The following is a 23,142-nucleotide window of genomic DNA, read 5'->3' as shown; positions in this document are numbered from 1 at the left end:
TAGTCCCTTAACAAAAAAGTTGATGAGTCAATATTCTTAACATTTTTCTATTAAGGTTTTTAGTTCTTCAATAAAAGTTTCATTACGCAATGTCTCTATACTTTTTAAAAATTTGGTTCAGTTGAACAAAAATTTGAATACCATTATTTTATTTATTTAATGAAAAATTTAAGAATCTTGATCAATTAAATTTTTGTCTAGGGATTAAAGACTTTTATTAAGGGACTAAAAATTAATTTTGAAAAAAGTTTAGAGACAAAAACTAAGTTGTTTTTATTTCTCCTAAATTGAAAGGAGGCAACAAATCCCACAACAAAAACTAGTTAACCCTTGCAAAAATGGTATGCTTGAAACTTCAAAGGGAAAAAGTTATTAAAGAAGTTTAAGGTGATTTTGGAATAATATGTATTAGGAGAAAAAATTTTGTTTAAGAATAATCACATGTTTCAATTTTTTTAAAATATGTTTTAGCAAATTTCATTATTCGAAGCCTAAAATTGAGAAATTTCAACTATAAATAACAACTAAAATTGAGAAATTTTAAACATTCCCAAACATGCTCTTGTGACACTTGGAACCATCAAGATTTTATGTCTATGTGTATAAGAAGTGTATGAATCCTCTTCAAAACCCAATTTTTTTTTTTCAATAAAAGAGACACACACACAAAGAAAAAAAAATGATTGAATGATTAATTTTAACATTTAACCCCTTTGTAAGTATCTATCACTTAAAAATTACAGTGTTAGAAAGGATACATACTTATACCAGAAGCCTCAACTCAAGCAGCGACTAGTTTAGTTTACCAGGGGCAATGGACACATAAATATTGGTACAAAATTATTTACGTCCAAAGTAATGATTATTTTACGTCAGAGACGGTAAACGCTCAAAAGTTAAGTATTCTCTTTCTAATATATTTTATTTTATATCTAAGAATTCAAATTTTAAATTACTTTTTAAAAAACACAAATCATTATTACAGATATGAAAAATCCAATATTTTTGTACAAATCGAATGAGACAAACATGTATTGTTATAAAGGAATAATTTACGTAATGTCTAATGCCTATGGGAAGATTTTTCCGAAGTTGAAAGAGGCAAACATTTTTTGGGGGAAACACCTAATACATAATACGAAAATGCTAATTAGTACGAAGAGGAGATTCCTAAGACAATCTTATTAGTATTTTTGATTTTCTCTCTCTTGCTGATCATGTCTAACCATTGTCTTGATTGATAAAAGTTGTCTTTATATTGGTTGGTTTTTGTTTTCGTGCATATTGGAACTGAAATAATTCTTAACAAATAGCACTTCTCTATATAATAATTGCGAGACTTCGATATTATAATTTTGAATTGTCATTTTAAATGAAAGGATGTTTAGAAGGTTTTTTTATATTATTAAAAAGTATTTTTTTAACAGAAGTGTTTTAAGAGTTATTTTTAAATGAAATTAAAACAAATGAGTTATTTTTAAATGAAAGTAGTTTTAGAAGTTATTATCACATATCTTGTCCTAATCTTGTAAATATGTTGAGCATATAGTTTTAGTTATTCTTTTTAAATATACTTACTAAATTCATTTTTAATTAGCATTTTAACATGTGCAGTGCATAAAATATATCTAACTAAATTTATAACAAATATCCTACTAGTTTTAGTCTAAACACTCTATTTGCCACATCACTTTATACCCCTATCACACCAAGTATCTTGAAAGGATAACAGGATCAATCCTAATAGTTTATTTTGAGTAAAAATGTAGACATTTAAAAACTTTTTCGCATTTCATGTCGAGATGCAACCATTAATCTTGAGTGTGTATATTTCTCTTCTCATTCTTACTATGTCAAAATCCTAACGGTTTCTTTCCTTCTTCTTTTTTGGTTACATACAGTTTCTTTCCTTTTACTTTCTTATCTAAATCAACCATAGCATTCATGTGTCCTGTTCACCAAGAACTATACATTTTGAGTGTCAATTTGTTTTCTTGAGCGGCCTCTGATCAAAGTTTACTATTTTTTAACTAGCTCTTTTGTTAAAGAAATTTACAAGAATCAGTAATCTCTATCTGCAGCCCTGGTAAAAGCAACTCCCTCTGCCACCATCACATTGTGCCTCATCCAACATCATTGCACCACTTCACCTCCATCACACATTTATATGCTTGATTTAATAACGTAAGGGTAACAAGAAAGGAACGTGGATTCACGGCATAAAAGATGGGGATTGGGGGTGTTGTTGATTTTGGTGAGTGTTGTTGATGAAGGCAAAGGGGAAAGGAGTATCATCCCATTTTGAAAGATAATTTTTATCTTTTAAAACATAATAATTTTAAAGCACTTATTTTAATTTTTGAATAGCTATTTTAGAATAATTTTAGAGCACTTGTTCATATTCTAGAAGGTAATTTTTGGAATAAATATTCCAAAATAGCTTTAAGACACTTATTTTTATTTTAAATAATTGTTCTAAAGAATAATTTTGAAATTCTTATTCATATTCTGGAGGTAATTTTTACCTTCCAAAATGATCATTTTGAAATGGATATTTCTAATGGAATAGTTGTTTCTGTCCGCATAAATAAAATTGGGTGAAATACAAGTTATGGTGAAGGATTCAAATGTCCACGTGACTACTCTTTGGGAGGGGTTTTCTTTCAACACTTCTTCTACACCCAACAATATAGGTGAATTGTCGAATTTGTCTTTCCATCAAAATTAAAAAGTAGCATCCCTACACCTATCCCCTTCCTCCTATATTGTTTTTGTTTTCGCTCTCCCTTCATTGTGCCGTCATCTCCTCTCCTTCATCCCTTTGTTCATCTTCACTTGTTGGTGGTTTCTTTTCCCGTTTTTGTCGTTGTCATGGGTGTCGTGAGTACCTTTTTCCTCATCATTTTTTGTGCATTGCATTAGGAAATCTATATAATCTTACGAATTCCCAATTCTTATCCCAATATGTATTTTTGTTTTTATTTATTTATTTATTTTAATATTTAATAAATTATTAAATGAAATAATTTTTTAATTTAATAATTAATTTGTAATTTTATTGTTATTTATTTAATAAACAAATATTGCTGTTTATTTTAAAATTTTATTTCTTTAATTAATTATATTTTATTTAAGTTGTTTTTAATAATTTATTTACGAATATTATTTATTTAAAAATTAATGTATAAATTTTTTTATGTCTTCTAAAATACTTAAATATGTCTATATATCAATAAATATACTATCACACAATTTTATTATTATTTTTTACTATATATTAATAATATAATACATTTAAATTGATAAACATATATATTAAAATTTAGATTTGCATAAACTAATATATGACATAATTTTATTATTTTTTTACTTGCATAAAGTAGTTAACATAATAATATCTACACAACTATTATAAATGTTTAATTACTCATCTGGTCCTTATTACAAAAAATCAACTTTTCTTTTATTACCTTTTAGTCCTTGCTATAATATATATATATATATATATATATATATATATATCAATAGCAAAAATTAATTATATTTTGATTAATAAGAATAAAAAGGAATCAAAATATAAACCATAGGATTAAAAATACACCTTTCAAAATATAAGAACTAAAAAATAATTAAAATGTAAATTATAGGAACTAAAAAAATCAATTTTAAACTCTAATAACTAAAAGAGAATTAAAATATAAATTATAAGAACTATAAATTCCACTTTCAAACTAGGACTAAAAGTTACAAATTATGAAACTATAAAAAACAAATGAGTAATTAAACATATTATAAAAATATAACTAAATTTATAAAAAAAATAAAAAAATTTAATTTTTTATAATATTTTTAGGTTATACGTCAATCCGTATGTTTATTAATATAGATCGAAGTTGAAAAAAAAATGTACCTCCGTTGTTACACCGCAACACCAACTACAAATTGTCAATGAACCACTGTAATAATGCACATCGACCAAAATAGACACAAAAATGAAGGAGGAGCTCGGCCACAACTCACAAAAATTTATGGTGTATGAAGAAGAAAAAGGAAGAAGAAGTTAACAGGGTTAGTTTTGGAATTTTAATAAAAGCATTAGTGTAGAAGAAGTTATGTGGTGCAGGAAGAAAATCCCTCTCTGGGATCGATAGTAGGCCCGGCCCATCGGGGCGATGATCCGGCCCTGAATTTAGTTGCCCGCCGTATTTTTCGAAAAACGACAATTCAAAGTTGAAAACCCGCTTTTACCCGCCCCTTAATCCTTTCGTTATTTGTGTCACTCACTTTCGTCTCGCGCTCATTTCAGAACCACTGAGTGTCCCTACTTCCTAACCTTTCCTCTCCATAACCCTAACCCTAACCCTAACCGTAACCCTAACCCCAACCCCAACCCCAACCCCAACCCCAACCCCAACTAATTCGAAATTCGCTTCCGTGGCTTCTTCCATCTCACAAGGTCAATTCATCTTAACCCAATTCTTCTCTTTTTCTATGTAGTCTCTGGTTTTTTCCATTCCTTAATTTCGTCTAGTTACAAAATTTGAATTCGGTGAACGTTAGGGTTTCATATTTTACAAAGCTCGCCTATTCGTTTCAAATTCACCGATTCGGTTAAAGATTTTCAACAAAATCAAAATTTTATGGGAAGCAATGATAGTTTCGGCGACAGGATTTTCAAAACCCGTTCCCATCTGGCGGACGTCACGAATCGTCCGGCGAAAAGGCCGTTTTCTTTAGTTTCTGGCGATGGCGGGGACTTGCAGTTCACAAAGCTAATTCGCTTAGGGGTAGAAAATTTAGCAAAAGAGAAAAACCAAATGCAATTCGGAGCACAGGCTCACCTTAACAACGTGGTCCTGTTGCAACCAAAAGAAAAACACCCCATTTTGTTGCCGTTTTCTGATTCGCACTCGTTTCAAGATCCCATCTTCCTCAAGGAGGGAATGGAGGAGCATAATACGTTGGATTTGGAGAATTTTAAATTTGGGGAGAAAGGGGAAGGAATTGTCGCCACTGATAGTGCGGTTGAAAGTGGGGGCAAAGTTATTTGTGATGTTGAGAATTTGGGATCTCCCAAGCGTGGGACTGAGCAAATGCCAACAATCTCTGCCTCTAATGATTCTAATTTTCTGGGATTGAAACCGTGCTCAAGTTCTGTTACTGAAGCTGCGGACGTGAAATCTTGCACTTGTTCCTTTTGCTCCAAAGGTGATTACTATTTCCATGTAATTTAATCATTGCATTTTCCTTATAGATGCAGTTCTTTAGGTATTTTTGGTACTGTTCTCTAATCAAAATTTGACCTTTACCTTGATAATCTGCGTAATAAAGATTTGCATTAAAGGTCATCATAGATTACTTTTGGAGAACAACACCAAAACACTTAAGGAAGTATATTAAGCTTTGTCCTTTTGTTATGTGAAATTTGTGTTTCGTCTTAGTATGTAATGAATGTATGTTGCTTACGTTGATCACTAGCTGCTTATATCTGGTCGGATCTCCATTACCAGGATGCCAAAGGTAGATTAAGTGGTAAGTTCTACAAATCATTTTAGCCTTTTTTTGTTGTGCTATATACAAGTATCCTAATATTTTTCTGCTGTCACTTAGATTCATTTTTTTCTAAGCACTCTTCCTTTTTGCCAGCTATAAAGAAGAGTCAGAAAGAGGCAAAAATGATTATTCAGAAGTTTTCTGGATTAGAGGATACAATCATGCATGACCAGCACCGAAGTGAGGAGTCGTTGAAGTTAGAATTTTCCCTTGTGCATCAGTGGAAGTCTCTCTTTCTTGAAATTCAGAATATGTATACTCAAGAAAGTAGCCAACTTGTGAGTTTTCAATGCTACCACTTACATACATGGGCTTAGTATTTCAATCCTACGGGAAATGTTAACTTCCATTGCCATGTTTTTAAATTGAATTCTGTGTTTTTTGCACAATTCATTTTCTTTAATGTAGAGTGCATACTCTCCTCTGGATCTTTTGATTATCTAAATGTTAACTTGTTGTTGCATTTGGGGGCCAGCGTTTGAGGTTTAGTTGGCTAGTTAGCTTGATTGGTTAATTTGTTAAGGGGGTGTATTGGATTAGGATTTTAAAAGATTATTTTAGCATAAAAAAGTCTTGGTAGATTTTAAAGATTATATAAGAATATTATAACTTATCAAATTTCCTTACAAGACTTTTATAATAGTTTGGATTTTGATGCATATATATCATAAGAATTTAAAGGAGAAATATATGGCACACACATCTTGAAGAATATTAAAGAGAAAAGAAGATATGTGTGATGAAAGAAAAAAAAGTCTGGTAACCAATAGAAAAATAAAGAAAAAAGTCTAGCAAAATTTCAAGGGTTTGGATGAGATTGTTTGATAGCTATGAAGCACCGACACGGACATCGAACACGACACGGACATGGACACGTGGACATTTGTAATGTCCAAAATATAGAATGTAGTATGGGTGTCGTGTCGAATACTGACACGGACGCGTGTTGGACACCGGACACGGCAAGGGGCTGAAGTGTCCGTGCTTCATAGTTTGATAGATGTCTTATACTAAAAAATTTAATAAAATCTATTAAATTTGTATATTTTTTAATACCAAAAGACTTTTTATAAGTTATACAAAATCCTAATTGAATACCATTGGATTTTGTCGTCGTCCTTAAAAAATCTTAAAAGTCTTAATTGAATACCATAAGACTTATTTAAACTATTTAAAATTTTGATTGAATAACCCAAGACTTTTTTTTTTATTTAAAAAAAATCTTTTAAAATCCACTGCACTTCCTAATTGTTAGTTTACTAGTAAGTTCTATATATAGAACATGTATTGCACATTGTCTTATATCTTTCTCATTTTTAATCAATTCCAATTTATTGTTTTTTTTCTCATTCTATATTTTCTTTTTGGGCTCAACCAATTTTAGAAAAGGAAGCATGTGTAAAGTCCATTTTTTAATATTTTAGGCATGTATTTATTTAGTTATGGCTATGCTATGTTGTGAAGGTTAACTTCTCTGCTCTGTATCCCAGTTTATTTTTTCCATTTTCTCCCCTAATGCAAATGATTTGATTTTGCTTTCAGGAATCAAGCTTTGAAACACTAAAAATTTTGAGAGAAATGCAAAACCGGTCTTGAGTTGAATGACAACAGCCATTGTGAAAATCAATAGTTGTTCCAATCTGTTTTTTCCCTGTAAGATTGCTTTGCACATCAGTTTTATGGCCCCAAATTCCAATTAACATGCATATGCTCGCTCACCTTTAATTTAACCAGTATATTTTTTGAACTCGGTGTCTTTAGAATACCTGCAAGTATATGTGTACATTTGGCACATCGTCTGTTTCCACCGACTCTTGTATGATTTGATTGAACTTGCTTTGGAGGATAACTATTCTGCGTTTTTGGGATGTCCCTGAGGGGATTGAAAGATGATTATGCTACATGCTGCTCAAAGATATTTGGTCCATGGTTTTTTCAACTCCTAAGATTGGTTTCAATGAATGTTTGGCAACAACGATTTTAGGACTCTCTTCAATGATGTGCAACTCCTTAGCTTTAAGATTGGTATGTGAAATTAATTGTCTTAGACAGTCTTAAGCTGCCAAAAGCATGGAATTAAAAATAGCGCCTAGTGGATCGCCCCGCCATTAAAAATAGTCAGCCTTGTGGACTTCACATTTCATGGGATGAAGACCTGTTTGTCAATGTCACGGGAATTTCTTGAGGTAACGTTTATTTTTTTAAGGTCATGCATTTGTTTTTGCTTTAGTGTAGATATGTCAAAGTTAGTCTGATCCAATTATGTTGGTCCATGATGATAGTGAGTTAATCTAGTTTGGCTTAAAATAAAGAGGTTAAATATGATGGGTTATTAGTTTCCTTCAAATAAAGAGGTTAAATATGATTTTGGTTCTTAAAATATTGTCCCAAAAATAATTTTATCTCTTTTGATCTGTGAAATTCTTAAAAAAAATTCTTTTAAGTCTTTTATTTAACTTTGCTAATTTTTTTGTTAAAAGTTTACAGCAGTAACTGTTTCAGTCGTGGATTTTATATTACAAAAATTAACAGCTGCGTTAACTGGCCGTTTGAGTTTTAATTAAATTGTCTGTAATAGGTGAATGTAGCTTACATTTAATTAAAAAGATTAACAATTAAATAAATGACTTAAAAGAAAAACTTTGAAAATTTAGAGACTAAATAAATTATTTTTAAATGACTAAAATTAATGAGTCAATATTTAGAGGAACAAAATTATATTTAAATCCATATAAAAAATCTAATTAAATAAATAAAAAATACTGAAGAAAATCTACAAAAGCCGAAAATGCAATTATATTTTAACCCATCTTAGCTGACTCGTTCATGAAAGTCAATTATAGTTGTATCAAAGTTCATGAAAATATAAAACAGTTGGCAAATATTTTACAACTTATCGAAATATATCTATATAAACATGACCGTAGTAATCTCTGATATACTTTAAAGCTCTGTTCGGTTTAGCATACATAAATAATATTGAAAGGATAGAGATAATTTTACGGGTTTGATAGAGGGGAAATTAGTTTAAAAATGATGGAATCTGCTAATATTATTTTTTATTTATTTTCACTCATCTCTTTATCTTTATTTTTCATATTTTTGCTATTTTTTTTAATCAAACAACTTTATCTTATCATTTTATTTCTCATCTATTTTTGCTCTTTTTATTTTATTTTAGTTTAACAAACACAGCCATAGCTTTCTTTTTTGATGCCCACAATTTGGCAAGTCCTTGTCTCTATTGAAGTGGGCCAGATTTTAATTTTAATTGATCCAATAACCAAATATCAATGTGACCCCCTTTTTTTTGCTCCACAAACCTCAATTAAACTATAGAAAAGCTATATTCAAACCCGGTCCCGAGAGAAGGAGGATCCGGTATCAAATATTTGGTATGAGATGATTAAAATTTGGGATGCATTTTTCCATAGTATACATCCTTCAAGGATTATTCTCTCTTAAATGATCCTTAAGCTAAGAAAAAAAAAAATACTTAAATAGTCCTAGAAGTATTAAAAATTATGCTAAATGGTCTCTTAAATATTGGCAAAGTCTTAATTACTCCTTGAACTTTGCTGATCATCAACTTAGAAACTAAACTGATGATATATTTCAATACTTAAGGAATTAGTTAAATAATTTTTATAATTTTAGGGACTATTTAGCAGAAAGGGTAATAGTTTGAGGATGAAATTGGCAGTTTATTCTATTTTTCCACTATGCAACATTATATGCAATAAATTTTAGCCACACAATTTGGTTGGTTGGAGTTGTCTTAAAAATCTGTATTACTAAGAAAATAAACAAATTAAAAAACAATGAATAATATTATAACAAAATCAGACAGAATAAAGATCATTATCCAATAACATTATATCGTGTAAGATTCGTTGAAATTCATATATTAGTTTTTGTAGTGGTTATCATTTAATTATATTCCTATACTATAATTTTCATTTATAATTATCTAAAACTTGCATTGCTATTGTTTAATGGGTGTTATGCATTGATAAATAACAATTTATCCAAATGATTAGACAATATTATCTAAACCCTACATGCCTCATAATTGAGCTAGCACAATGTCAAGGAAATATAAAAACAATGCACATCCAACGTTTGTTTATTTTGGATTAGTTTAGGTAGAGATGACTTTGTCTTGGTGGGCGAGAGATTCACTCCACCACTACCTCTTTCAATTCCTAGGCAACTACTCCCCATTTATTTATTGGGTCTATACATGAAACCAAAATAGAAAAATCCCCTAATCCCGGCCCATGGCCCATGTGAACGAGTCCTCCCATGTTTGGAAGCATGTAAAAGGAGGAAGTGTCAAGGAAAAAATGATTGATTATAACTTGTTGTGCATGATTGATTCTCATATCTAAAATTAATTTTGAGATAAAAATACTTATCAATGGATCAGAACTTTTGTTTTCTTTTATCTGTTAGATTTATATTAAAACGTTAAGTATGTTTAGAAAGGAATTCCATTTTCCCTTCTTCACCAAACTACATAAACAACTAATGATACAGTGACCCCTTCAATTTTATTTCGTTTGTTGACTTTTTATTCCATTTCATTATGAGTCATTTTATTCCAACTTCCTTGAAACTTCATAAATTTCCCAACAAAATGGAGCTTAAGATAATTGGAATAGACCTGGAAAATTTTTTTTTTTTTTAAATGTCAGCATTAGCACTTAATAGAGATGGGTTATAACAATGATTTATTCCATTGTTGACAATTTAGAAGATCTACAACTACGAACTTGACAATTCATTAACATCATTACTAATTAGTGTGGTCCGGATATGATTCAGGTTGACATGTATCGTTTAAGTTGTTTTTTTTTAAAAGAAAAAATAGGAAAAATTGTCACCTTTTTAGTGATTCAGTGTTTATCGTACTACTGGAAGAAAATAATTATAAACCAAAACTGAAATATCGATCTAAATGGTATGATGGTCGACCAAGAGAGCATATACTCTAATTTCAATATAGGTAAGATCGGTTAGAGTTGAACATTTCATAAAACACTAAAGAATATTTTTTTTTCGTGTGAATTTGTAAGTGGCAATGTTATCTTGGTATTTTTTTAAAAAAAGGATTCTCATTCAAAATTGATTCTTAAATACTAGTTTTTAGCTAAACTTTCTTTCATAAAGAGACAGGTTTATTCTTGTATCATGACATGAAAGTATTTTTTACATGTGAAATATTTAAAGTACTTACTTTATTGTTATGTCATTAATCAGACACTATTGTGTTATTTTTTATTTTTACTAGATTCCGAAATTCAGCCACAACAACTACAGCCTATTAATTATGAATTTCATTCACCTTTCTTAACGGCAGTTAAAGGTGACTCACGACTTCAATATTGAAATCTAGATTCACCATGTTGACAATTAATGGTGGTTGGTGACTTTGGGAGTTTGATCAACATTGCTGGTCATGAATTATCATTACCTGATCTCCTTGCTACTTAGATTATCATAGTCAAAACTTAAAGATGTGTTTAAATTCAAATTGGTTTAGTCAAGATAGTTAAAATTTTCAAGAATATCTTTCTTAAGAATTTACTTTTAACATTGTTACCTTGATTTTTATTAAAACTTGAACCAAAATTATTATTCTAAATAAATAATATTATTGTGAAGTTGTTTAGTATAAGTTAGTATTATTAAAACTATATACGTATTTATCTCATTTTAAGTTCCCACCTAAAAAAAAAATACTTACCAATACCTTGAGCTTATAAAATTAATAAAGAAAAAGCTTTTTTTTTATTATTAAAAATCACAGTCAAATGAAGTTAAAATCAAGAGAAGCTGTTTTAGTAATACTTTTTCATAAAAATTTCTATATTATTATTTCTTTACTAGTATTCTAAGGTATTTTTTAGCATTTAGATAAAAGAAACATTAATCTGAATGTATTATTAGTATAAATAGATTTTGCAATTGTCTTCTAATACCATTTTGTCATATATTATTTGATAAATTTGTCATTTTATGTATTGTTAGATATACTAAGAAATATAATATATATTATTAAATAGTAATATAATTTTTTTCATGCTGGCATGTTATCGTAGTTAAAATTATTTTTTCCATGTGAATGATTTATAATTTTTTAAAACCCGTGTTTTCTAGAGCATGGTTATCAAGACTAAAAATTGGTGGGGGCTACCCAACATATATATATTTTTTTCCCATAATTAAAAACTTTTTTTGTCCTGCGTGCACTAAATCACTTTGCATTTGTTTTCTAATTAAATACGTAGTTCTAGTTTTGATTAGTTGATAAAGAGTTAGGAATTTGGCATGTTCTATAGGAAAAAGCTCATTCATTGGGCTGATATATTATCTGGCACACATGTCAAAGTCTCTTTCTCTGGCTTATTTACAAAAAAAAAGATGTCGTAGTCAGCTATCAAAATTGTGGTAGAGGAAGCACATGATAATGAAATGGTTAAGTGTATATTTAGTTTTACGTTTTAAAATTGATTCATGATTTAAATTTAATTTTGAATAGTTTTTTACATATTTAATTTTATATTAAAGTATACTTTATAATTTATTATGATTCATAACTGATTTTGAGTTAAAATAATTTTAAATGATTTTTGTGTTAAATTTAAAATTTTCTGTTAATTTAATTTTATAATAAAAAATAAACATAAATTGAATTACTTTAATTTTGTTACGATAGAAGGATAATTATAACTAGACAACAGAACAGAAGAAGCAAGTGGCATTTTCAGACGTCACAGTAGTTGGTGCGATTCGAGAGTTGTTTTGCGTTCCTTGAAAGTGATATCCACGTAGGAATCGACGTGTGAGCGCGTCAAACAAGGTCCCACATAAGCATTGGAATATAATAATGTCTACACTCTGATTTTTTTGTAAATTCAATTCATAATTATTCCCAAGTTGAAATATTCATATCTATTGTGCGAATTACTAATGGTGATCAATTTTTAGCTATTTAGTAACTGTAGTAAAGTTATACTTTCAAATAAATATTCTCTGTCTCTCCTTTATCTAAATTAACCCTTTAAGAAAAATAAAATGTGGATTGCCGGTCCAAAGCTCCCTTTTTTTTTTAAATAATATAAGAAAATATGGAATATTTTTAAGATTGTCGTCATAGAATATTATGATTAGGAAATGTTACATTTTGAATAAATTAAAAATATATTTATTCAGTCTTTAATATTTTTAGAAACTCAGACATTAATAAAAAGGATAGGTAGTGAAAGTTAAAGATTGAACTGTAAGGTAACTTTAATTCTTGTGTCATGAAAAGTACATATTTACCTCTTATAACAAGTTAAATGAAATAGGAGAATGTATTTATAATATATTTATTTCTTATAAACATAATATAAATAGTTTGCACAAAATCTTAAGTTTAAGCCTTGTTAAAGTTAACTCATTGTATACTAAAAAATATATACACATATACCAAAATCAAGTTAAGTTACATGAATGTTTTCAAGTTTAAATTTAATTATCGTACCCAATTCTCTTATTCTTAAGAAAATCCAAATATTTGGAATTACTATAAAATAAGAGGTAATTAAGGGCATTATGTACTTACATGAAGAAAATTGGGTGATGCTTGGTGCCCTCCATGCTTTTGTCAACGTTTTGACTGCAAATATTTTTTTATATAGCCATCGTTCTTCTCAACTGGACATTTATGTTCGACACTCTTACAAAGAACAATATTTTAGATAGTGTTTTCCGCCGGAAACATTTAAATTATGTGCATAAAAGTATGTTATGATTAGGAAAAAAATATTTTAACCATAAATAAATAGAAATAATTTTTTTCATCTTTGCAAGTATCGTGATAATGGACTATTAATTTATTAAATATTTTTGTAATATTTAATTATAAATATGTATTGTATTCATAGGAATTTTCAACAATAATTAAAGTATAGTTTTTTTAAAGAATTAAAGTATAGTTATATCTATAATACTTATTTTTAATTAAATTTATGATACATCATTTTCTAAAATTTAAAATTTTAATTTATTTATTTCACTTGATTTTTTAGTTTTTATTTATTTTGTGAGTGTATATATATTAGCAAAAGTAATTTAAGTTCAAAACAACAAAAAATAACCTGAATTAATATGTGTGTGTGGTGTAATATTTATATTACATGATGAATTTCACAAATAGTTAGACAATAGTAATCCTATTTGGCTGCATCCAAATTAATGGGAAAAAATATTTAGATATGGGTGGTAAAAACAAAAAGAAAAAATGAAAAAAAATGTGAAACAGTATTGCGTTTAGAAAATTGAGTGATGGAGATGAGTCCATGATGAGCTTTGGCGAACACCAAGGGAATAGGATCCAAAAGTCACTTGCCCTCTCCAGAAACGTACTTTTGCAAATTGTATGGAATGGGGGATCTTTCATCTTACCTTACCATTCGTCGTCAACATTGTGGCGCCGCAATTGGTGACACCATCTCTACTGTGTTATCATTCTCATAATGATAAGAACCTCCTCCATGTTTTTCCATAGAATAATCTTCTTACTATTTTTCTTTATTTCATTCATATAATAAGTGTTAAACGTGGTCTATACTTTTAAGTTAAATTTTTTTATTTTCAACTTTAATAGTGCTTTCTTCATGAAGTATTAGAAAAATTTATAGAAAGATTAGTATGCGAATATAACACTATTCATTTTCATATATAAAGTTAAATAAATTAAACAAAGTTAACTCGAGCAAATATACAAGTGTTTGTTTTAAGAGAGCATTTGTTTCAATGTATGTATTATACTACATTTTCAGAATCACATTCCTAAGTGAGAATATTACAATTAAAAACATTATTCATAACTATATTCAATAATACATTTGGTTAGATTTAAATATTCTTAAAAATATTTTTAAAGTTTAAATTTATTGAAATTAAAAATTGTAATAGTATAAGTTATAGTTAAGGATGATAATGGATAAACTTTGGGTAGAATCCTCTAGTACTTGTTCTTTTATCCGTATTTACAAAAAAATCATACTTAATCCTATATCAAATGCTGGTAGTAATTTTAATCCTCATCGTACCCACACTCATCGAGTACATGTATACCTATTCACACTCATGATTCATACTTTACTCATATATACAGTTACCAAATCAATAAAAAAAATTAATCAAAACAATTACTACAAAGTAAATTAAAAATGTATTCTTAAATTCAGAAAATATTATACAAAACATGCACACCTAATATTAAAAACAATCATAGTACTAATTCGTCCAAACTCAAGTTAAACAAATATTATAAAGATAATCTTTCAAGATAATAATTCTTAAAGTTAATTTTATAATCTCTAAAAAAATCTAATTAAACTTGATTTTTTGACAAAAAAATGTATATTTAATATATATTATTTACTTAGGTAACTTTTATATATATATATATGTGTGTGTGTGTGAGTGTGTTATTTTTAAGAGATCAATAATAATTTTTAAAATTAATGTTTTAATCACTCAAAAAAAATTAATTAAACTTTTTTTTTCACAGAAAATTATATATGTTATATGTTGTTTACTTATATATATATACATACACACATAGGCATGTGTGAATTAAGGATGATTAATTGACAAGTTAGTTTTAAATTAATTTTAAGGTGTTATTATCTATTTAAGAGACTGATATCTTTTTATATTTTTTCATATATATAAAATTTAGTGATTAGACTTTTTATTAACCTGCAATTATGTGCATCATAATTCAAAATAAAAAATTATACTTATTTAAGCAATTGTTTTAAAAAATAGATAAGATAAGAATGATATTAATATTGATGTTATTTCATTTTCTTTTTCTCTGAGGAAAGTGAGGTAGAGGAACAATGTTATTTTTTTAATAAATATATTAATAGACAGGTATGGCCAGTACATGACTGACACGTGTAAGGTGCTGTTTGGGTGGACATTTGCCAGTCACGAATGAGATATATTACCTAGGTGGCATTTTCCTATAGGATAGCCATCTCGGTAAAAAGGCATTATTGAAGTTGACGCCGCAAGTGAATCATCAAAGAGACTATTGCAAGCAACTTCCACCTCAACATGAGTATATAAACCAAGTGTGGCTCACCATGGCAACGCAAGAGCGAAGCTCGCAAAGTGAGGCCACTCAAAAAACAATCACTTCTTAGCTTGATCCTTCTCAGCAAGAGATCCAGGTTTTTAAGTTTTTAGCCTCTTATTTTTGTTTTATCGTAAAAGAAAAAAAGAAACAATCACTTGCAAGTCTTTAGTTTTCTCCTCCCTGTTCTCTGGTTTTGGAATTGAGACAGGCTCTACTTATAATTTGGAAAAGTTTTTTTCTTTTTGTTTGGGTTTTCTTAACTTGTTCTTCGCATATCGTAAAACATGGGAACCGCTATAGGCATGTACAGCAACAACAACATCGTACCGGATTTCCTAGATCCGTATAGTGAAGAACTGATGAAAGCACTTATGCCTTTTATGAAAAGTGATTATTTCTCTGCCTCTTCTTCTTCACGCGAATCACACCCTTCTCCTCTTATTCCATCTAATTCTCTCCCCTCCTCCAACCAAATCAGGCTCAACCAACTCACCCAAGACCAAATTCTCCAGATTCAGGCCCAAATCCACATTCAGCAGCAGCACGTGGCCCAAGGCCAAGCCCACCTGGGCCCAAAACGCGTCCCTATGAAACACGCCGGCACGGCCGCGAAAGCCGCGAAGCTCTACCGCGGGGTGCGGCAACGGCATTGGGGCAAGTGGGTCGCCGAAATCAGACTCCCCAAGAACCGCACGCGCCTCTGGCTCGGAACATTCGACACCGCAGAGGAAGCAGCATTAGCGTACGACAACGCTGCGTTTAAGCTCAGAGGCGAGTTCGCGCGTCTCAATTTCCCTCATCTACGACACCACGGAGCGTTTGTTTTCGGTGAGTTCGGAGATTACAGACCTCTACCTTCTTCCGTGGATTCGAAGCTGCAAGCTATTTGCGAAAGCTTGGCGAAACAAGAGGAAAAGCCGTGTTGCTCTGTCGAAGACGTGAAGCCCGTGATACACGCTGCTGAGCTGGCAGAGGTGGAGTCTGACGTGGCAAAATTGAACGCTGAATATGTTTATCCCGAGTTCGAGGATTTTAAGGTCGAGAACGAGAACCCAATGTTGTCCTCGTCTGTGTCTGGCGAATCTTCTTCGCCTGAATCTGGTGTTACTTTCTTGGATTTCTCGGACTTCTCGGATTCTAATAATCAGTGGGATGAAATGGAGAATTTTGGGTTGGAGAAGTTCCCTTCTGTGGAGATTGATTGGGCGGCAATATGACTCGCTGAATTTTCGTTACGTCAAATGGTTGGTTTGGCTTTGCTCTGCTTTTGGGTTTAGTATGTATCTACTACTTATTATGTTTTGTAATTTCTTAGGTTTATGTTTCGGTAGTGTCTTTGGCTGCTTCTGCAATGGATTTTTTGACATTTGCGGATGTTTTGCTCAGACACGAGGGTTGCAAATTTTAGGCAGTGAAATCAGAGAGGGTCGTAGTGGTCTTTTTGTGGTCTGCTCGTGTTTTTTGTTACTTGCATGACCGTGGGGACTTCTACTTGTGTGTCTTGGGTAGCTACTTCTTGTTCAACTGTAATTGAAGTGCCCTTCCAATATATGAAAAATTTACATGTTCTTGTAAAGTATGGACTATGGAGAAGAACTAAATGGTGTTACGATTTTTTGTTTTATACTAAGCAATTGTAGTATGAAAATTCGCTACGGAGAGCCAAATTTTACTGACTTATAAATATAAACAAACGGTGTTTGCTTCTATCAAGGACTGTTGGCAATTGAGTGGTGTCAAAATTGTTAGTGCAAGCTTTGTTTCCCATCCATGCAAGAGGTTTGCTAGTATTTATATATATATATATATATATATATATATATATATATAGATTCTTGCTGACTAATGCTTAGAGAAGGAGAATTTAGTACAATTAGTTTAATATTTAAAAAGTATTATTAATAAAATTAATGCTTTTTATTTATAATTACTTTTTATTTTTTGAACAATGTTTTAAAGAAATTTATTATCCTTTTATTTTATTTTATTTTTAAAGGGAACGCTTGAATGGTTGGTTCAAAAAGATTTGAATAACTTACCGTTTCCTCTCCTTTCAATTAAGAAAGCAATATCTCTAAATGTTTTCATTTAAATAGTAACACTAGTTTTTTTTTTAATTAAGATATTATTTTAAATGAAAAAAGGATGTTTTTCATGCTTGATGTGATCTTTTCTTGTGTATCAAGTTATGAACCTCCTAAAATTACCACATTCATGCAGTCAAGTGTAAAGTTCAGATTCATTTCATTCATGCAGCGAAAGGAAAAACGAAAATAAATCTTACTTAATTTGAAGTTATTGGTGTTAACGGTTTTATTTCAAAGTAAAACTATCCCATTCAAGAGTTGGGATTCCCAGCGTACATGTTCCGACATTAAAATAATTCAGAATATAATATAAATAGATAGAACAGGATATATAACAATCTTCATGATAATCATCTACAGTCAAAGGAATATTAAGAAGTTAACCACGGGATTTTTTTAGCAGCATTCCTCCAACTAGTGATGAATCACTGAATTCAATGAACTAATTCAGATGCCAAGAATTAATATTAAATAAAAAATTATTTTTTCCTTAATATAATTATACATATAAAAAAACACAGTTTTTATGTTAAAAAAACTTAATTATCTTATCTTTTATTTTCTGATTATTCAGAATTTCAGATGCTTATCTCATTTTTACTTATTGCATATTTAAAAAAATGTACGAATAAATTATCAAAATTTGACAGCAAATAATACTACATTAAAAAAAGTTAAGATTTTGAGCCCCAAAGATTCAAAATTTGCATGAAAAATTATCTGTTTGTCATGTACGACGCAAGAAACTCAATCTTAAGCTCTTGCATGCATGTTTTGTTTGTGCTCAGAGCTAATTGGATTTGCCTCTTATAACTTATACACGAGTAATGGTAAAGTAAAAAAACTTAATTGGTAATGGGAAATTTAATGAACATTGATATTATAACCTATTCATGTTTTATTATGTGTATGTATGTAATAATGGGAAATTTAATGCTTTTGTGTGTGTTATATTCCAAAATAATTTGAAGTCTTAAATAAAAATATATTTCTTTATGATTGTAATGTACTTAGTTTATTGTTCCAGCTAAACTATATGCTAGTTAGTGGTGGAAATAGGTCAAACCAAGTTAAGCTTTGATAGGCTTAAGTTTGACTTGCATTATTATCATTAAGTTTAAACTTGACTTTTTATCTATTAAAAATAATTTATTATGGCCTAAGTCTATCCTTTATAAAAGTTTGTCTTAACCTGAAAGCCTATATACAAGGCCTGGCTTAATTAAATACATAAAAGGCCTGAAAGCCTACATGAGTCATGTGACGGATCAAGAGTTCAAGACAAACCCACTATTGAAATAATAAATTTAAGGAAGTAGAAATGTATTAAGGCAGTAAGAATATGGAAGTAGAAATGAAAATAATGAACCGATTATAAACTTACATATCATGTGACTCTTGTGGACCACATGTATTTCAGTAGAAAGGTTTTTCATGGATTACATGACTCTTGTGGTTTGTATTATAAGTAAGTGATGTAACGTGAAAGTAGAAATGTATTTAGTTTAAACAAGTCCACTATTTGGGCTTAGTGGATTTTTTTAAAGCCTATGGCCTAGCATTTTTAATTAAAAAAGCTTTTTAAAAAAACTTAAATTTGGTATTTTTAATAAATAGGTTAGACCAAGTCAAACCTTAACCAGACTAGGTCATGGGTCTTTGACAAACTCTCTTACCTATTTTCACCTTAATGGTAGTAAATAAATTTAGATGAATAGTTATTTTAATCATATTATAAATATGAAATATTTATGAGTTTTAGTGAATGATTAAAATAGAATAGTAATACTAACAAGGTCTAAAAAATATTGATTAATTTTTTTGAAAAAAATTAAAAATAAATTTTATTATATTTTAGCTAATATTTTTTAAATCTTAGTCATTTTGATTAAGAAATACAAGTTACTATGGCTTATGCCAATCATTCTTGATATCAATAACTTTTTTTTTGTTGATAAACAATGGCAAATTACTTTAAGCTATTTGATGCATTTAATTTCACAAAAATATTTTTTTTTCTTTCAAAACGATCTATCTCATACTTAAAATTAAGATTCGAAAGATAAATATCTTAATTAAAAAATATAAATCATTATCTCTTATATTAAATGTTGTTGATATCAAATACTTTTTTTATGACCAATATAAAATTATTTGAAGTATTTGAGTGCATTTAATTCAGTAAATAATGTGAGAGTAGCAAGGTCATTTTCATGCGCAGATAAATGACAAAGGGAGAAACCAAATGCGTAAAAACAGGATGGAAGAAGGTCTATGATATGGCGTGGGGGTTGAGATGAGGAATTTGGGAGGCCGTCCCTTCTCCATCCAAAAGGTGCAATCAATAAAGAAAGAATAGTTATAGCAGCAAGATGCATCAAAATCAAATCTATATTCTTATTCTTGATTCTCAGCACGCCAAGACAAACTTAACGCTGCCAAAACGGACGTAATAATGACTTGAAATGAAAAGGCCAACAATAATATAAATAAGTAAATAAATGAGAGTTTCTATGTATCCAAATAATATAAAAAATTGAAGGATTCATACTTCTAAAATTATCTTTAATCATATTTTATAATTTAAAAAAATAGTAATAAAAAATTAATTTTAAAAAATAAATAAATAAAATTAAAAGCATCAAACCCCCCAAATCGTATAAAGTCTCAAAATAAATATCCCTGAGGGCCATGACCATCAGCATCGGGAATCCTTCCAGACCCTAATCGGCCACCGCTTAACCTTTCAACATCTCTCCCCAATTTCATTGATGCCTCTTTTGAATTGAATTCCCTCGCTTTAATCTTAAATTTCCTCTTTTTGAATAGCGTTCAAAAGGAATGTGAACGAGATCGGAACTTAGCATTGCATTGCATCTTCAAGTTGGTAAAAGGATTCCGTGATGAGGGGATAAAGTTTGTTTAAATCCGCTTATTTGGTCTTTACAGGCTTTAATGATGTGGCTTAGCATGCGTCCTAGATGGTCAAGTTAAGATTCTTCTTTCTTTCTTTGCAGTAGCAGATTAGTAGTAATAATAAACGTTTTTTGTTTCTCAAAGCGTGTGTGCCACACTTTGGAGATTCTCCTCGTACGTGGCATCCCCAAAAGAAACGAGCATCTGCACATATAAATTATTCGAAAGAAGAAGATAAAAACAAAGATGATTTGTATACTTTTTTTGACGAAAGGGATGCAATGTGTGTGTGTGTGCGCTCTACATGTGATTGACCACAAGTGTGATGACAATAATTAAATCATTATCAACCAACTACTTCATTTGCAATTTTCTGACAGTTACGGAGGTTGGGAACGGGTGATCAGGAGTTTAAATTACTTTGGCATTAGTATTATTCAGTGCTTTTAATGTTATATATAGCAACTACTAACCTATAAATTACGCAGGAGTAATATTTTACTGACTAATGTTTATTTGTCACAAAAGTTATAAGTTAGGATGGGTTTTACTGGTCATTGACTTAGTACCACTGTATAATTACCGCTAAATACATATTGTGTTGTAATTCTTCAAAGAAGTCCATCTAGCTTTGTGTTAGAATACCAATATGGGATAAGTCCCCCATTTTATAAAAACAAAAAAATTCAGCATCATATAAATAAGAAAAAAAAATCATAAATATGAATTTTGAGATGATTTCAAGTTAATGTGAACTCAAATTCACTTATATTTATATTTGTGACCTATTAATATAAATCTTTCAGTGGATTGCACAACACTTTGTAACGTACATATTTTGCTTCTCATCTGGACACAGTAATGAAATTTGTTGAGGAACCGGGACCATGGATTATTACTATACTTTAATAATGTTATAGGTACCCAACCACAACCAAATAAGCCTTTTAATGTCACTACCTCCGGTGGCCTTCGATTGCTGTCGACAAGAAATGGTTTCTCCGATGAGACTTTTCTTAGCATTATTGGTGCTAGAAATGACAATTTTACAAACGAGTTCAATATCAATTATTCAATTTGATTGACATGACACTTCACTCTTTTGGAACGAAAACAGTCTATACTCTCTACTCGTTGCTAGAGCCTAGAGGAATAATTGAATTATGGATCAATGATCTATATGTGAAACTACTATAGGCTCTAATAAGAATTCATATTGGAATTCTCATTCTACTCCTAATCTTATGGTAAAAATTGAATTTAATCTTGAAACAGTTTTTTATTCCATATTTCAAACTAGAGAAAAAAACATTTTATGAATTTAATGTTAATGTAAAATTGACCAATAAGAGCTTTCCATTCATCGGTAGAGTGAGTAATGTAAAATTGGTTGGTTCTAAAATAAAATACCCAATCAAACGTTATTGGTATAGGCTAAATCCCTTGAGAGCGGGCATGAGATTGGTGAATCCAAACGGGAAGGCTATTGCCATATCCACTCATACTTTTTTTCTAAGAACACTCTCCTCCTCTTTTTAAAAATTAGATTACTTAAATAACCTTTCCTTTTCAAACCTTCTTTTCTCTCTCGCACACTTCCTCTTTCATAGCAACAACACATTCTCCCTCTCTTTCACTCCCTTCACCCCCTCTCTGATTTTATTTTCAGTCTTTCTTTATTTCTCTTTTGCTCTCGTGTTAAGGAATTTTTTTTATCTTCCAAACTCTCATGTAGTATGTTTGCACATGCAACTACTTTTCTTTCTTGTTTTATTTTTGTCCACTTCCACAACATCATTAATGTTACTTATTTTATATATGTAGCAACATAGGTTTAGATCTTAAATTTTTCCAAGTTGCTACAGTAAAACATCTCTTAGAGTCATCCAGATTGAATAACCAATATTAATTATATGTTTTCTTCACTTAAATTACTTCACTATTGTGCAAATTTTCCTTTATATAAGGTTTTTAATGGTCCTAGTGTTATGTTGAATGTTTTCAAATGTTTTTTTTTAATATTTTGGAAAGTACTTTCCAGGACATAAAAACAGTATTATGAAAAGAACATTCCAAAATAATGGTTATGTATCAATGTTATGAGTATAAAGGGTATATATGATAATAAAATTTAGAAAAAAAAAACTAATGGGGGTATACATAGCAAAAGCCCAACAGAAAATGTTGAGTTCCAACAGACGCAATAGGAAGACCCAAACCCTTGTGTGGCTGAAAGACTTTTCTAAATTTTTAGGCTTAGTTAAATTGTTATTTGACCTCTTTGGTCTGACATTTTATTTGCTTTAGATATCTTTAGCTATTTTAAGTGTTTCTTGTTTTTGGACCAAGAAAAAAGTGTTGCTTGTCTTGACGTTGAAGTTAAGGAAAATTCTGAAAGTTTCTTTTAATGTTTCTTCTTACTCCTTCATAGTTTTAACCTAG

At 29.8% G+C, this 23,142-nt stretch overlaps 2 protein-coding genes across 4 annotated transcripts; both read left to right on the top strand.

Moving 5' to 3' along the window:
- Positions 1-4,304: 4,304 nt before the first annotated feature.
- Positions 4,305-11,123, top strand: LOC114413127. 3 transcript variants are annotated; one of them, XR_003666867.1, is made up of 6 exons: positions 4,305-5,208; positions 5,479-5,532; positions 5,647-5,831; positions 7,096-7,206; positions 7,315-7,739; positions 10,847-11,123. XR_003666867.1 is itself a non-coding variant. In XM_028377340.1 (5 exons), exons 2-5 carry the CDS (start codon positions 4,641-4,643, stop codon positions 7,147-7,149), a joined length of 861 nt encoding a protein of 286 aa, XP_028233141.1. In that variant the 5' UTR covers positions 4,310-4,456; positions 4,561-4,640; the 3' UTR covers positions 7,150-7,492. The 3 variants fall into 3 exon arrangements, 2 of the variants coding, with proteins under 2 accessions (XP_028233142.1, XP_028233141.1); XM_028377340.1 differs by lacking the exon at positions 10,847-11,123 and having other exon boundaries at positions 4,310-4,456; positions 4,561-5,208; positions 7,096-7,492; XM_028377341.1 differs by lacking the exons at positions 5,479-5,532; positions 10,847-11,123 and having other exon boundaries at positions 7,096-7,492.
- A 4,551-nt stretch (positions 11,124-15,674) lies between these two features.
- LOC114413125 (ethylene-responsive transcription factor ERF060-like) lies at positions 15,675-17,287 on the top strand. The gene has a single exon (XM_028377339.1). The coding sequence runs from the start codon at positions 15,982-15,984 to the stop codon at positions 16,912-16,914; it is 933 nt and encodes a 310-aa protein (XP_028233140.1). The 5' UTR covers positions 15,675-15,981; the 3' UTR covers positions 16,915-17,287.
- The last annotated feature ends 5,855 nt before the right edge of the window (positions 17,288-23,142 follow it).

The sequence above is a fragment of the Glycine soja genome, chromosome 5, assembly GCF_004193775.1.
Source record: "Glycine soja cultivar W05 chromosome 5, ASM419377v2, whole genome shotgun sequence".
In the NCBI taxonomy this organism is placed as follows: Eukaryota; Viridiplantae; Streptophyta; class Magnoliopsida; order Fabales; family Fabaceae; genus Glycine; species Glycine soja.
Note: the sequence above shows the minus strand (reverse complement) of the source record. Positions and strands in the feature narration are given on the sequence as shown.

What these genes read in the sequence shown, in the direction of transcription:
- LOC114413125 (XM_028377339.1), top strand. Translation starts at nt 15,982, where the DNA reads ATGGGAACCGCTATAGGCATGTACAGCAACAACAACATCGTACCGGAT.
- LOC114413127 (XM_028377340.1), top strand. Translation starts at nt 4,641, where the DNA reads ATGGGAAGCAATGATAGTTTCGGCGACAGGATTTTCAAAACCCGTTCC. An exon ending in TTGTTCCTTTTGCTCCAAAG is followed by an intron (nt 5,209 to 5,478) that starts GTGATTACTATT and finishes GTTGATCACTAG; the next exon opens with CTGCTTATATCTGGTCGGAT. An exon ending in CTCAAGAAAGTAGCCAACTT is followed by an intron (nt 5,832 to 7,095) that starts GTGAGTTTTCAA and finishes TTTTGCTTTCAG; the next exon opens with GAATCAAGCTTTGAAACACT.